This window comes from Labrus mixtus, chromosome 15, assembly GCF_963584025.1.
Source record: "Labrus mixtus chromosome 15, fLabMix1.1, whole genome shotgun sequence".
In the NCBI taxonomy this organism is placed as follows: domain Eukaryota; kingdom Metazoa; phylum Chordata; class Actinopteri; order Labriformes; family Labridae; genus Labrus; species Labrus mixtus.
Genome location: NC_083626.1, coordinates 6044702 through 6061461, shown reverse-complemented (window position 1 = coordinate 6061461; position 16760 = coordinate 6044702). Strand labels below are relative to the sequence as shown.

Below are 16760 nucleotides of genomic sequence, written 5' to 3'. Positions count from 1 at the left end.
AACTTCAGTGTGTTCACGTTATTTCAGTTTGGAAAGTCGGAATGCTGTAACAACGACAACAAATATCCTGGATGCTACGAAGAAGAAGAAGATGTGTAAATGTAACTGTTACGAGTTATATTTCAGCAAAAAGTTGATGTGCAATACGTGAAGTAATAAAAAGAATCTTAACATTAACAAAACATATTTTGTCCCCCATGTGATGATTATTATGACATCAAGTCAGCAGGTCGGCCTTTTCTTACCTTCTGTTTACTCTAAAATCTCACACTAAGATGTACTCAGATTCAGGCGGTTAAATTATTTAGATAAACATTTAAAGTGAAATAAAGGAGACCAGAGTAATTGAAAGCTCCAGCAGAAGTTCAGTCAGGTTTTGAATAGCTGATTCTGTGTTCACTCCTGACTCATAGATTTAAGTGTCGGAGGGCGTCGATTGAGAAATCAGCTTTCCTCATTAGCTTGTCAGTCTGATTCCAATAGAAATGCAACACAGCCTCGATGTTCGCCCATCAGGTTACTGCTGTCACAACTTTCCTGCCTGCTAGTTCTCTCTCAGTTAATCATGATGTCCTTTTGTACACCTCCACCTCCCCATTGGTCCATTATCTGAGGGAACCTACTCTATCATAAGACAAATCCAATGCAACTGCTGTGAAGAGCTTTTTCTCTCGTTCAGCTTCAAGTACTATCTCTCAGCCAGGAATTGTATAAACTTCAAATGGATTACAGATTTATGGGGGTGGGGGGGAAGGTTTTGGAAGTTTGATTGATCCTGACGTTTGCATAAATCCACTTTTGTGGATGTATGTGTGAGCTCTAGGAGCAGGGGGAATGTGTAATATATGATGTTTACAGATTTCTTATCTCAGCATAATGTTTGAGGCTGCGTCCTGTTGGAGCGGGTGATGTTGAAGTTCTGGTCAGAGCCCTGTTTGGACCTAAAAGTCTTTATCATGATCCTCCACCAGCAGGATCTGAATCCTTTCCTCTTCTGTTTATTCATTCTGGAGACGTCACAATATGGACATTTCACTTCACATGTCCTTCATTACTGAGCGTTTAAAACCTGCTGTATGGAGCTCCTTGTTCTGTTTTGGCGTTTACTTTCCCCTTCTATTCGTAGTTTGGCGAAATGCATGCCAAGCACAACATGAAGAATGCTGGGAAATATCTCGCAGATTCAACAAGGGACTGAGTGGTCGTCCAACATCTCTTAACCATGAGAGACTCTCTGAGGAAGTGCGAGGGACTTTCTGTGGCCTGCATGCACATGTGGACGCTGACTGGAAATCTCAGTTCCATTTGTCCCCATGTTAGTTTGGAAGTATTGTTCATGCTACGGCCTCTTTCTGCAAGAACTCCCACTGTGTCAGGCAGAATGAAAACATAATATTAGCTCTAGAATCACATGATAGACTGAGCATGCTGAAAACCACCGTCTGCAGACCAGTCCGCCCTCCCTTTCCTGCCACTTCTTCTCTCTTTTGCTCTTTTTTTTGCAGCAGCAGAAGCACAAAAAAAAACACTCAGCTGTGTGGCAAACACATTTTGATGACACCAACCTGAAGGCTTCTGCAGATAAAGGATGTGAAAATGCGGGGGGACTTTTGCTGGTTAATGGCTCTGGTTACTTAGCCTGCAGCAAAGTTGGCAAGGTCTCTCAAGGCTACACCAACAGGAAATTGCATTAATCCCGAGCTGGGCTGAAGTAATTGACTCCCTTCTTATTCAAGGCGCTGCCAAAGTTTCAGCGGACCACCTCGGCCGTCCTGGTTAGAGAGGAACAGGAGTTGGGAGGCCTCGGGGCTCTGACTGAAGCCTCCCCTCCATGTGCTCCCTAATTGGTTTAATGACCGTAATTATCTGCTGGGGTGCATGTTGTGCTCGGGACGATTAATGGCCTCCAAAACATATGCAGACAGGCGGAAACTGAGAGAGGGGGCAGGGGTGCGCTGATACAAAGAATAGCTCTGCAGGAAAAAAAAAAGAGTCATAAAGTCGCAGAAAGAGACACATCCTGCTGGGTTAGAGAGATAGAATAATGACACAGCGCTTTGGTGCTGGTTTTTTCTTCTTTATGGGTATTTTGTGTTGTTAAAATGTTGTATTAACTTTTGTGGCTTGTTTGTTCTTCGAAATATTTAATGAGATGTAATCGAAGGTACACATATGGACCTATAGAGGACGTGCCACCCATGTAGTTCAACATGTAAAGGGAACTTTACAATGCTGCAGAAAACCTCCATAAAGAAGCAGATTCCACAGACGCTGAAGGATGAATGATTTAAGCTGTAGTAACACTAATGTCCTCTAGGGGCCTGGCTCCACAAGCTCTCTGACTGTATAACATAACAAATGACTTTTCTGTCCAAGTTAGGTTGGGAATTTCTCTCTAAATCTGCAACTATTTACTTCAAACAATATTCAACTATTCTACTACTTGTTATTTAATGTAAATACATCATCACATGTTCCATAAAATGTTGGAAAATGATGTGAAGAATGTCCAACACAGTCTCCTAAAGACCATGGAACTGTTGCCTAATTCAGTGGTTCCCAAAGTGGAGGCTGGGAGTGATTGGGAGGGGGGTCACCAGCCTACTTACAATAAAAAAGATAAATAAATTAAATCGATAAACCATAAATAATTGTATTCTTTTGTCTTGTTCTTGTGCAGTACATCATATGTCTCAACCCCCTCAAGGGACACTGGGGGTCGACAGTCTCTGGCACTCTCATATTGGGGGTCGCAAGCTGAAAAGTTTGAGAATCACTGGAACTGTTGGTCTTTGTTCAACCTACATTCAACAAATCAGAGTTATTAAGTTAAGTGAGGCGGGTTTTAAGCCTCCGTTACATCTCACTCACCTGTCCATCATGTCAGATACACGCCTAACTATGAATAACATGTATCGTTCTCAAAATTGAAACGTTTTAAAACAATTCACCCCCCCGTACAGTGTGTGCCAACGAGGACAATAACTAATCAGACCTATTTTGTTTTTTGTACCAGGCTGTAAACATGTTTATTTCTGCTGTAAACCGTTTTTTTTTTACCGGTTGTGACTTCAGGTGTTCCTGCAGCCAGCCTCTAGTGGACACTGGATGAACTGCAGGATTTTGAACTTCCTCATCGGCTTAATTTTTCAAGACTGGAGGTTGACGCTTGGTACATACACGCACTATTTTGGCCATAACATCAAAGTGATCAAAGAAACATTTAAATAACTTTTCTTTAACATTTAGAAGTAGTTTGAGTCTCCTGGTGAAGATTTGAGAATCAAAGGTACACTTCGACGTAGGTTGGGTTGTACACTCTGTTCATCGCTACATGCATCTACCTCTGTGGGTAGATCATTGTATGCATATTTATTTTCACCCTATCCCTGCACTGTTTGTATAGCACAGTGTCAGACTACATGTTTATACAGTATACAGTACCAGCTGAACTGTATTTAGTGTATAACATGGAGGAACATAATGCTTGTTTATCTTTGTTTAACATTGTTTCTGTATTTAGCTTCATCACTTATCTGTAACTTTCTGTGTCTTAAGTTATAAACAGAGTATATTTATGTCACCATATTTAGCCAGATGTTGACTCTGATTTGAGCAGTTTTGTCCGATCACAGACGTGTCAACGTGTCAGACTGCTCGTCTCATGTTCACTGCTCTTTAATCAGATGTGGACTTTTAGCTCTGGTAGTTTACAACAATAGCAGTGAGCAGTCAACTCGGACCGAGACTTAAAACATCTCTCTTCACAAACCTATGGTTGAGATCACATACATAACAGATGTGATTTTGTAAAATATACATCATTATTCATTCACTGCATCATCAGCTTCTCGACCTTCTACCTTCCCTTCTCCTTCTCTGTTGTAATCATTCTTTCACGTTGGCTGCTCACAAGTTATTTTTGATATTTCTCTTTTGACCCACTGAAATTAAAACACACATTCACGCTCTTCATAAGATTCAGATATATTCAGTGACTTGCATCAGAGTGTCCTGACTTCTAGTTTGATTACAATATGTTACTTTGTCATTTGGTACAGAACAAGTTGACACTAAATAACTTTGGGTATTTACATGTAAAACTTAAACTTACATTCTGAATGAATATTTCCATTTGGTTGAACTTGATAATTCTCCTCCACTACATGTCAGATCCAAATAGTCATTGCACCTTGTCTGCCAGCTTCCTTTACCTTTTTCTGCACAGTTTCATTTCCCTTCTGTCCAGTCAAAACCATGAGAGTCAAATGCACTGATTTAGGATTTTTTTTATCAACCTGAAGGATGACGTTTTTCTCCGTGGATTGAGAATACTCTACTTTTTCTTAAACCAAACTAAGCTATCTAAAACCTCTTTGCATTACATGAAAAAATGCCTCATCATGAAGCTCGAACCAAAAGTGTTTTTCAGAGCTCAAGAAATGCTTATTTATGAGATAAATGTTTCTCATGGGACAACAGTGACAGATGATGTCATCATGCACTGCTGTACTGTGCACATTATCTTCAGTAAGAGAGGAGCTTGACCTTAAAGCAACTTACACTTCAGCGCATGCATTCAATAATATGAATCCATCATATTGGATTGTCATAAACTGTTCGGACCATTTCTTCTCTGCAGTACTTAAAGTTTTAATTCCTTTTACATGAACTTTTATTTGAATAACGTTTTGAATCCAGGATTTTTTATTATATTATTTTCTCAGTCCATTGTATTTTGTGTTGTCTTGTTCTTTTCTCTGTCAGTCATGTTTAAACACCTCAGTGTAATAAGAAATCCCTTTTTCAACCACAACTTGAACCAATCATGTGATTATCTCGAAATCATCTGAGACGTTTGTGTTTTTTTAAAGATAAAGGAGAAGACACAGACAGACCGAGAAGAAGACCAAAAGGAAGAATAAAGTTACTGCTGTGTAACTCTTGACTGTTATTACTGCAAAGGGTAACATGATCGTTGAAAAGAGAACCGACCATTTCTAACCAACTGCTGAAATAATAAATAAATGCATCAATTTAAATTTAATGTGCTGTTAAAACAAGCTCTAAGCGATTTGCAGGCCTCAATGGATCATTATCTTTTTCCTCAAAACAAAACTGAAATCCGAACAGCATGATGTCATGCTGTAGCTCTCACTGCTGTCCAACAGTTTAAGGAGGATTTTAGGTCTGGTTTTATTTTGTGTGTGTATAACTGGTCTCTACTGATCCAGTTTGACGAGTCTCTCCTGAACTAAACTTTCTTGTAAACGGCAGCAGGCACAAAAGCACTCAAGAGATGTTTATGGGATCCTTTAAAGATGGACATGTGAGAATTTTAATGTGTTGAGTGACATCAGGGGTGTCATTAGCTGAAGTATGGATTGAGTTAGGCCGGGGTTTCCAAATATACAGAGAGTCTGCAGACGGACGAGGCTTATGTCAACAGGGGCTTGTGTTTCTGCTCTCCACTCCCCCTCATGTCGCCTTGTGCTGACATCAAACAGATCCCAGCAGCACCGTTTGGGAAATGCAAAATGCTGGTAATAATTATTGCCTCCCTCGGTATCTCTAAATAAGTTATTTACAGCATTTAGTTCCAGCAGCTTAGATTGTTTTTACATGGATTAAACCTCGAGAGGAGCTTTGGCAGCTTTCAGAGTGTAATCTTGGATAAGAACGGAGAAATCTTTTAGTCGGGAATGCAGTGAAAATAGGAAAATTGAGGGGAGATTAAGGGAGCAGAATAATCTGAAAGAGCCCTGGAGCGCTGGTGAGAGAAACAGCAGCGGAAAGACGCAGGAAGACCAATATAGACAGAAATTGGAGGATGTGTTTTCTGGTCAGGAACCCGTCCCTAAAATTAGCAGGGATGTAAATTCCTCAGCGTTGCCGTTTAAAAAAAATAAAAAACCATGCATGACAAAGAGAGAGAGGCCTGTCAGGAGAACATAAAGCAAAATACAGAAATGGAAGAGCCGCAGTGTAGGGAGGGGTCATACATGAACAGAGCCACGGTAATGTTTTCCTTCTTCCTTACTTCTTTTCAAATTGACCTTCGCCCTGAGAACAAAGACATCTAACGAGCCACAAGAAAGAGGGAAAAAAATCTCTGTAAGCGAAAGCCGCGGCCCCCACATACAACAGTCCACAGGGGGAGGCTCGTTCTCTGGACGCCAAGCCTTCAACACAATCACCGCACATGCTATTGTGGCCTGCAGTAAAGCCCTGGTATGGCTCACATCTCCAGCTAACCCCCCCCCCTCGGCCCCCACCCTGCTGTTTCTCTGTCTCCCCATGCATCCCTGTCATTTACAGTCCTAATGACAAGACACAAACTTCCACACATTCAGCCCCCGCAGAGCGAGGATAATCACATTACAGCTGACGACAGGGACATAAACCAAACTCCTCCTGCACTCACTTAGGACGCACTCAAGACGTGGATTTGCATAAATCCAAACAGTACAGTCAGCAGCTACAGTGTGTGGCTCTGCTTCTCTTTTTCCATCATGGACGAGAGTGAAGCACAGAGGGAACGGATGGAAAATTGTGGATGACTGTCGGTTCACAGTGGCCACACAAAGCCAGGACTATTTCTAGGCATCCCAACAGTTTAAAGAAAGTCACTTCCAGCCAGCTGCAAGTCAAGGACAAAGACTCATAAAGGAACTCGTGTCATATCCAACTTCCCATGATCCTTCTGTGCAGTGCTTTCTTTCGCTACTGATTAATTCAAGCCCTAAATATTGGCATTCCTCTTTGTAGTGTATGGCTGTTATCTTAAGAATGCATGCTAGGCTTTGTCGCTTACATCAATCAACCGAAGCTGATAATATTTAAATTCAAGGCGCCGGGGACGCCGGGGACTTTCCTGCAACTACAAGGTCACAGTGAGTGAGATAAGGCAAAGTGGATCCGTCAAGGTGAAGCACTAACCGAGTACGGGGCATGTCCCGACTTGCTGAATTCCCTGGCATGAACATTTTTTATTTCATTGTGTTCTATTTGCATTTTTGTCTTTAGCAGGTGTGAGTGTTACGATCCAAAGAGCCAGCTGATGACGCTGACAGCTGCAATCTGTCCTGCCTGTCCACTGAAAGAATTTATTAAATCAGACACTAAAAGCTCCCAAATACAGCTCTAAACTCTGCTTCAGTGTTAGGAAATAAATACACCAAATAAGTACTAAAAGAAGAGAATGTTGCATTAAGTCTGTTTACAGCTTTTTTGTGGGTTTTGTAGCTTTAGCTTTTCTGCTAAAGTCCAGTGGAAATCCTTCAGATTAAAAGAATAATTCCAGTTTATTACAACTTGGATTTGATTTGAGGTTTCTACCATCACTCACATTTGTTATGATAACACTGTCAGCACTAGTGTAGCCTATTTGATGTGAGAATGTGCTGCAGGACCTCGGCACCAACTACCGACATAAACTCGTTATCGCGGGAAAACAAGAGTGCAGACGGCCTCTTACAGGATCAACAAATACACAAGAGGTGCAATAAAACTAAAGCAGCTGAATATGACATTTAATCATGCAAAGATGTTGTGACCTATTCACTCTTTATTTTGCCTAAACTATTGAATGTTATATGGAGGAGGCATTTCAAGAGAACGTCTCGATGGTTACTGTTATTGAAATAAAAACAATCCTTGAAATATTTCTGTTAGGAATTTATTGAGAACTGTTTGTCCATTTAATGTGTCAAAATGCTTTGCAGCCTAGTTTGGATTTGATTTCAATTAAACAGAAGAATAACTGATGTCCCTGTCAAAGTGTTTCATTTATCAGGAAATGGAGCGTCATTTTCAATTTCAAATGTGCTCAAGGTTTCTCAAACTGGATCACACAAACCCACAAAGAACTTCCTGTAAAAAGTTTAAAACAGAGTTTACATTCTGGATCTTAAAAATGTCCCAACTGAGGTAGACCAACGACTTTGTTTCAAGTCACTATGGAAGTATGGAACCAACATTCGGACAGCATGAATCTCTGTGTGTTCAGTCTTCAGGTCACAGGTGTGGAGAGTGATGTCATCTCTGTTGTTGATAAAAAAGTCTCATCAGACTCTCGTAGCTGAGGAAAGTGACGGCGTTGACCGGGAAGGCCCTGAGGCTGTTTAGTAGAAGCCCTTTGAAAAAGACCCTTAGTCCCTCTTCTCTGACGCTGACTCTCATGCAGTGGAGTACCCCCCTGTACTCACGCCCTCCGGCCCCCGACAGCTGGAGCCTGGCTTTCACCACGTCCATGGGGTTGGCGAAGGCCCAGGTCACCACGCCCGCAATTCCACCTGCCATCAATATTGCGAACGTACCTATGGAGAGAAAAATGTCATGTTACTGCAAAGATAATCGACATAAACCTCCTATCAGATATTCTTTACATACGTTATTAACCCTCAACAAGAGATTCTGGTTTTACCCTCCTTTGAGGACCAAATCACACACACATACACAAACAGGACCTGTGGACATGTATTTTATATCGTTGGAAAGCCTGATTAGTCACCTTTACAACGAGGTATAACATCATGCATTTGTGGAATGTGCAACACAGCTAAACGTGAGTAGCGCCCCAAAAAAATGTGCCAAAATCCCCTGAAATCTCCTTCTGTTGGTATTCACTCCTGTTTTGAGCTTCAAGTCCTGCCAGGTGTGTGCCAGTTACAGGTGTATGACTGGCACCTGATTGGCACCTTATTGACAGCACTTGTGGGAACATCTTGGGTTGGTTGACCTTCAACAACTCCTGGTTGAGGAGTGGGATGCCATCCCACAGTAGAATGTGACCAGGCTGGTGACCAGCATGAGGAGGAGGGGCCAAGCTGCTGTGACTGTGTATGGATCATCCACACGCTACTGAGGTCCCTGACAGTGTAAAATGATTAGTGTAAAAATGGCCAATGTGTTGTTTTTTTTCCTTATTACTGTGGGAGAGTGCAATCATCCATTCCACCAAGCAACTCAAAACAGGAGTGAATACTAACAGGAGAAGATTGCAGGGGATTTTGGCACATTTATTTTGGGCGCTACTCACACGTTTAGCTGTGTTGCACATTCCACAAATGCATGATCCTTACAAGTTATACCTCGTTGTAAAGGTGACTAATCAGGCTTTCCAACGATATAAAATACAACACCAATTAGTATTATTAAAGGGAGGAAATAAGTGACCGAAATAACGTTTCCAAACTTTTTTTGAGGAGTTTAGTTGGGGGTTTGGTGCCTTGCTCAAGGGCCCCCCAGTACTCGTTAAGTGACCTGGCATCTCAAGCAACCAGACTAACTTCTACACTTCAAACCAGCAACTGAAAACAGGGTCCAAAGTCCCTACAGACTGAGCTCCTACTGCCCTAACATAATAACACTACAACACATTTTTAAAAAGCAGGTAAGACTCTGTGCAGGAAAGGTTACACTCATTGATGTTAAAAAATCACAAAGTCATAACAAAGATGATCTAAATCGTAAAGTATTGTTTTTACTTTTTTGTCTCAGTGTGTCGACCACAAACAAACATCACACCAACGCGCTGCTGTGATGTTTCTAGCCAGATGAATTAAAGGCCTATCATATTTTTCAAACCATCCTGAGTGCCTGGACCTGGATCATTTATAACAATGTTTTTTGGTATTAAGTTTTCCCCCACCTTTTAAAAAAAAAATTGTTTTTACTTTTTGCCTTCCAAACCGACCTGGCTGTTTTCCGTCCTCAGTCAGAGCCTTTCGAATAACTTCATAAGGCAGAAAATAGAGTCCATAGCAGGGTACATCTCTCAGAGCGAGCGCCAGTGCTCCTCTGAACAGACCGCGGGGACCCTCCTCCTTCAGAATGACAGCAACACAGTGAAATGGTCCACGGTATCGCACAACTGTTGCTTGACTCTGTAGACGCACTTTCACCAGGTCGATGGGTGCACAGACCAACACCTGAAAGAAGTTCACATTTTGTAAAAAAAATTCAATTTAACCTGCAGAAGAAAATCCATGAGTACACAAAGAATAAAATACACCTAACCTAAGAAACACTAACTATCAGGGTTGTCACGATACCAGAATGTAAAATGTAGATAACATACTGGTATAAATCAAACAATATCATTAGGCCTATCTGTTTCAATACCAACACAACTAAAATAGAAGTCCTGAACCCAATGTTGGGAAATCATTTCCTAATAAAGAAAACTCCTTCACAACATCTAAACTGCACAAATAGGTTTGCAATGTTTTGGGACACGCCCCTCCCACACGCCGCTCTTATGGCAATACCATGGCAAATGGACTTGTGCTTGTAAAGTTCTTTTCTACTCTTCTGACTACTCAAAGTGCTTTTACACTGCAGGTCACACCTACACACTGACACACTGATGGTAGAGTTTGCTGTGTAAGGTGTCCATCAGAATCCAATCATGCACATTTATACACTACCGACGAAGCAGCAGGAACAACTCGGGGTTAAGTGTCTCGCCTAAGGACACATCGGACATGTGGCTGCAGGAGCTGGGGATTGAACTCTTGACCTTCCTGTTGAGAGTCGACGACTCTACCAACTGATGCACAATATGCAAATAAGTACTTTTGTGCAAAGTACTTTTCTACTGTGTTTTAATATACCTGATCAAGACATAAACACAACTGTAGCCTCTCATTCTGTTTCAGCCCTTTCACATAAATATGCAATCGTTAGGCAGAACAAAGCTGGGTCAGAGTTAATAACTGCTGACACGGCTCAATCCAGACCAGTGTGAGTGAGCCGGTATGACAACTCGAGGTTTTGTTGCTCAGGTACAAAGACGGAATGGAGCAGATATCATTAATGCTTCAGCAGTGGGATAGACGGCTTTGTAAATGTGAGACAGTGTGGCGCTGACGCTGTACTTTAAACCTCACACCTCTTTTGCTCCTTTGAACCCCAGCGTGCTGGAGGAAATCACAGACTGGGGCAGCAATAAGATAACCTTGTTCATGTAAGTAATGGTTAGTGGCAGAGCTTCTTTACACTTATATCTCAGGATCTACAGAAATATGTAATTTTATCTGATCAAAGGATTTTTATTAATGAATGGATGACACACTTTTAAATGATAACCCCCTCATCTATTGAAGTAGAGGAAATGCAGAATCAGTTCCAAAATGAAAACAGTAATTATTAGGGCAGAAAAAAAAATTAATGAATGCCATAAATTATAAATATCAGTACTCATTACATGCAGATAAACTCTTTTCTGAAGCACGCAAGCACTCATGCAAGTTTTGGCAGATACTGAAGCTTGATTGTTTGATGTGTGTTCTGCTGATGTTTGTATGTTTACCTTGTTTTTTGTCATGACATGCGAGCCGAGCCAGGTCATGACAAACAAAGTATCTCGACAACCTTTAAAAAAACATCCCATCACACATCAGGTGTTCTTACCTGCATCAGGCCTGAGAAGCATCCTGCAGTGAAGACGTGTGTCATAGAGGCCGGCGTGCCCTGACTGCGGTCACTGCGCCGAGACTGACTGAGGTAATCTAAGGCATTACTGTAAGAGCCAAACACAACAGAGTTTGTGATGCCTGTTGTCAGCACCGGAAATGCCATTCCCTTGAAGAATCCATGGAGCTGAAACATAAATAAATAATATCAACAACTTTAATAACTCTCTGATGTGTGTGGGTTTGTTTTGGGATGTTGGGCCTACAAAGTGATATGATGTTTAAAGTTTAGAAGAAAATGACACCTACCCCTTCATGGGAGTATGTTTTAGCCACACAATGAAAAATGCCTTTATACATAGACTGGGCCTGCAGACGCACCTACAAATAATATAGCAGAGGTAGTAAGAGGCGAGTTTTCATATTTAATCATGTAAATAAACACCGTGCAGTGTGTGTGTGTCCTGCAACCTTCACTGTGTCTAAAGGATGTCCCACTGCCAGTCCCAATGCACCTGCAGACACAAAGGAAACTGATTATTCCTCATGAACAGAGAAACGTGTACTGGGTTTAATAAACTCCTATGTTTAATCAAAGTTGTACTACCTGAAACGCTTCCAGCTATGAATTCCAGAAAAGGCATGATAAAAGTCACAACTTCAAAACCTGAAAGTAAGACCCATGTGTTAGACAGTGAGGAGAGAGCAGGATATTTAAACACATCAGCTGACTCTGACTTGTTTCTAATGGGATGAATTACTTTGTTTCATTTGCTCAGATAATGTCAGACTGATCAGCCAATAATCACACTTAGCTGTTACTGATAATACTACACATACCATACATTGTAGCTGAAATCTATCTTAATCATTGTTGTTGTTGTTGTTGTTGTCTCCTGCATCTCCCTAAATCCCTCTTTCTAAGTCCAACAGTCTCAGGTGATGTCTGTTGAACATGAGTCTGGTTCTGCCTCTTAAAGAAAGTTTCTCTTGGCCCTGCAGCTTTGCTAAATGTTGCTTTGAGCTCATGATGGATTCATGTATTTACAAAGAGTACCTGCTCTTTCCTAAAATGTCTTGAGAGAACATTTGTTATGATTTGGCTCTGTGCAAATTAAAGATTCATTTAATGTTCTGCCCTCTGTTACAGCTCCCCCCCCCCCCCTGTCTCCTCTCCCTCAGTGCATCTTTACAGCAGCTGTAAAGTGAACTGATGGTATGTTAGGACACACAGGATAGTTAATATATGACTGACAGTCAGGTACTAAAGTTTTAACTAAAGATCTTCAACTGTGATAGCAATGTCAAAGTGAACTGATTTAACAAACAAGTCGTCCTGTTAGAAGTTCACCACTCCTCCTCTGTAGAGGATTAAACATTGCATGGTGGGGGTCTCAGTTTGGGTGTATTCTCTACATTCCTACATTTCACTTTACCACGTAAACGTGCATCGTTAGCCTAGCTTAAACTACCTTAAAAACATGCGTAGGGTTATCATTCGGCTATTAGCATTTGTGTAAGGCTACATCGTGCAACAAGTACAAAAGTTTGGGAAAGAAGACCACTTTGCCCACCTTTAGTTAGCGTCACCACATTGTAAGGAAATCCCAAGCAGAGTCCTGCACACTGATATGTTTCCTGCACGATCACTGAATGAATGTCCGCCTCCTCTGGACCTGTGTTGCCAGATCTTGCAGGAGAATAAGTAATCAGATCGAGGGAAACCAGCCCAAAATAAAGACGGAGGTAGCCTCGAACAAGCAACTTACATAGTGGGATAAAAACATTGCTGCACACTGCATGTATTAAAAAGATTTTTATGTGTAATCAAATATTCGTATTTATTTGATGAAACGTTTTATAAATGATTGACCTGAATGCAGGGGTGTTCCTAGGATTTCTCTAGACTGTAAGTCTGCAGCCTGGCTACTCCCCCACCGCCTCAGTCAAACCTGCAGTATGCCATAACAACAGCTCAATTACACAAAGACCCATTAAAAGCTTGAAATAAAGAGCGTCAAATTTGTCCTTCTTCAATCCTTTTTGATGCCAAGTATTTTGCAAGGACACATCTCTTTTATTTTCATAATCAACAATATCGAAAAAAATACTGAAACTAAATGAAGAAAACATCGGCCATTTTTTCAAGAAAGGTGCATAAGAGGAGAATTAGTTATTTGTATAAAAACATCGGCGATGTTTCTGTACCGAAATGTTGCCAATTAATTGAAACAATTTTAGGCAGTGTGCAGGAGATTGCTAACAAGTTTTGGTAATTAAAAACAAAATACATTTACATTGAACGGTCTAAATTGACCGCTGAACTTGCAAAAGGAAATGTACAACATATAAATGAAATGTTTAAAATATAAGCTCAAGGTTTTTTTTAAAGAGGTGGGAGAAGGGACTCATAGTGAGAGGAAGTCCAAATAAACCACAGCACTTAAGAAACATCCCAGAAACCAATTACCAGTATAGGTAACTTTACAGGTACGAGCCAAAGGTAGCTTATAATAAGCAAACCTGGCAACCTTGAACAAAGGAAGAGTGAGGCATCTACCTTTACAACACAATTGACCCTTTAGTGGGTAGTGGGATCCAAAATGACTGGATATACAAGTGAGGAACGCAGGGACGTGGAGAAGATTTTAGAGGAGCAGAACAAAAAGTGCATTTTGAAATTAAAATAAATCATTAAATATAGCCTACACCTGGAATAACACATGTTGTGACACGTTAAAGGAACACTGAAATGTTTAACCATTTCCCACAGAAACGTTTTAATAGTGTAGTTTGAGTGTGACACAACAGAAAAGTTCATGGGAGAAGAAAATCGAATGTCACGCAGCGGGATCATTTCTCAGAGCGAGAGTAATCAAAGAGCAGATGACAGTGTGCTCTCTGTTTGATAAATACAAACATCAGAGCCCACTGACATGTTCCATGTTTAACTTTTCTCTCACGGTTTGATTCTGTCTGATTTGATTAGAGAAGAAAAATCTAATAAAATGTTTTCTGTTGATGCTGACGGGGAAATGATGATGTATGTACAGTGTGTACAGTGGGTGTGTGTGTGTGTGTGTGTGTGTGTGTGTGTGTGTGTGTGTTTGTTTGTTTAATTTTTTAAAAAGCCAAATGGAAACCTGTATCCCTGAGCTTTTCTACCACTTACACACACACACACACACACACACACACACACACAAACACACACACACACACACACACATTTGCAGCTGTGCTCTTGGAAAGGACCTGAAAAGTAAATCAGAGGTCCTCACTCACATGGGTGTAAGTGTTTTCATGTTGGACATCAGTTGTTCTTTTAAAAATTAAAAACACACATTATTGGTCATGAAAATCAAAACATTGATGCTCACTTGGCTGGTATGGCTTGATAGTGATCTGTTGGGATGATGGGAAACCATTGACTGTTTCTTTTGCAGTTGTTTTAGGGTACGAGCAAGCACCAAACTCTGGTGTTAAAAAATAAAGCCAATGCGGAAGTGCAAAAACCTGCAGTTCCTCGAGTGTCCACTTGAGGCTAGCTGCATCGTCCTGAAAGTCACATACACACCCATTCATCAATTTCTGTCTTTACGGCAGATATAATGATGTTTACAGCCTGGTTAAAAAAAAGATCTCTTTAAGATGTCTTTATCAGCACACCATGTACGGGGGTTGAATTTGTCCATTACTCATCTGTTTTTATTTTATGAAGAATATGAGTTATTCATAACAAGATGAGTAGCTGACCTGACTGATGGGCAGACGCAGATTAGCTGTTTTCCAGGATGCTTCTTGCCTCAGCTCAAGATTTTTGCCTGGTGTAAAGTTGAAAGAAAGTTTGTTTGAGACAGCTGTTCCAACAGTGACCGCTGTTGATGGTCTTTAAGAGTCCCCCACAAGTCCCAATTGGTGACTCCTATGTTTATTTCCAGTCTATGGTTAAGATACTTGAAAAGTAGAATAGAGGGCCTTGTGTGTCTTAGAAGGCCACGGTTTGGATAAAAGGAATTTACATTTGTGTGATTACATTGCAGTTATATTACAGTAAGAGATTTGAAAAGTGAAATAGAGGTCCTCACTTGGTGTGTTTATTGAGTCCTCTGTTGGTATTATAGGCATGCATGCGTGTGTGTGTGTGTGTGTGTGTGTGTGTGTGTGTGTGTGTGTGTGTGTTTCTGTGAATGTTTATGGCTGAACTTTAGTTTCCGCCTTCAGGTAATGAAACACACAATCATGCTTATTACAGGTTCCCCCTCTGGAGTTAAACCATCCAGCAGCATTATAAGGAGATCCAGGTGGAAGTCTAAACATCCTGGAGCTTTTTAAATAAATAAAGCATTCCTCTGCCCTCTTTGACGTCAATGACGTAGCAGTCTTTACAAATTCAATAAAATACATTATTGCTCCACACATGCAACAGAGGCAATCTCAGAAATGAAACAATCAGATCCGAAAATTTTATATTTTTACTTTATTGAGAATGAGAGAACAACCTTCAATTAAAATCCCAGCTCAGTGTTTATCAGCATAAATAAATAAAAGGTAAAAAATAAATAGGCTATTAAATACAGTATAAAACAACAGGCAATAAGGAAGGAGTCGGCTCTTTGTTGAAGGAGCTCTCACAATGTTTGGAAAGGCAGCAAAAGTAGAAGAATGATGGTAAGTTATAGAAAAATAATCAGTTTGGTTTTATGGTACAAAGTGAACTCATACAAAAAGAAGGCATTGCAACCAGTCAACCAGAGTAATAATGAAAAAAAATCCCTTTTACAAAGATGGATCTATGGGCTAAAGAAGAATTGTAGATACATTTGAAAATACAGTAAAAATTCAAGTAAAAGAAGGTGTACATCAGTAACACAAAAAAAATTGCAGTCATCAGTTAAGAGCACTGGAGAAACCGTCCACTATACACTTCCCACTACACTTCTTTAAAAACAGGCCGAAGGGAACTCTCTCTAATGCTCCTCAAACAGGTACTTAAAAATGCCGTTGAATGTCTGGAACGAGTCGAGCTCTAAATTGTCAAAGCGTATAGTTTCATCCCATCCACGTGTTGCTCAAACCCACAGAAATTATAATGGATATTTGTATAACTTCTACAAAACGTAATGAGATATTTCAATCGCAAACCCAACTATTATTAAGTATGAAATCATCTCAACCACAACTCATCATTAAAACCTTTTTTTTGTTTGTTCTTGCAGGGCCGTTTGAACGTCGACAAACTTTACCCTCCTCTATTACTGTAATGCTACAAACAGTACAGAAGCCCTAAGCGGACATACATCTAAACACTTGATTTAACTACTTGTTTTCCCGTGATAACGA

The 16760-nt window shown here is 40.6% G+C and overlaps 1 protein-coding gene across 2 annotated transcripts; it reads right to left on the bottom strand.

Moving 5' to 3' along the window:
• Positions 1-7662: 7662 nt before the first annotated feature.
• LOC132989810 (solute carrier family 25 member 45) lies at positions 7663-12080 on the bottom strand. 2 transcript variants are annotated; one of them, XM_061057672.1, is made up of 6 exons: positions 12025-12080; positions 11889-11932; positions 11727-11798; positions 11416-11604; positions 9698-9932; positions 7663-8318 (listed from the first exon to the last, which is right to left on the bottom strand). In XM_061057672.1, the coding sequence occupies exons 1-6, from the start codon at positions 12059-12061 to the stop codon at positions 8038-8040; spliced, it is 858 nt and encodes a 285-aa protein (XP_060913655.1). In that variant the 5' UTR covers positions 12062-12080; the 3' UTR covers positions 7663-8037. The 2 variants fall into 2 exon arrangements, with proteins under 2 accessions (XP_060913655.1, XP_060913656.1); XM_061057673.1 differs by lacking the exon at positions 12025-12080 and having other exon boundaries at positions 11416-11524; positions 11889-11935.
• Positions 12081-16760: the final 4680 nt, after the last annotated feature.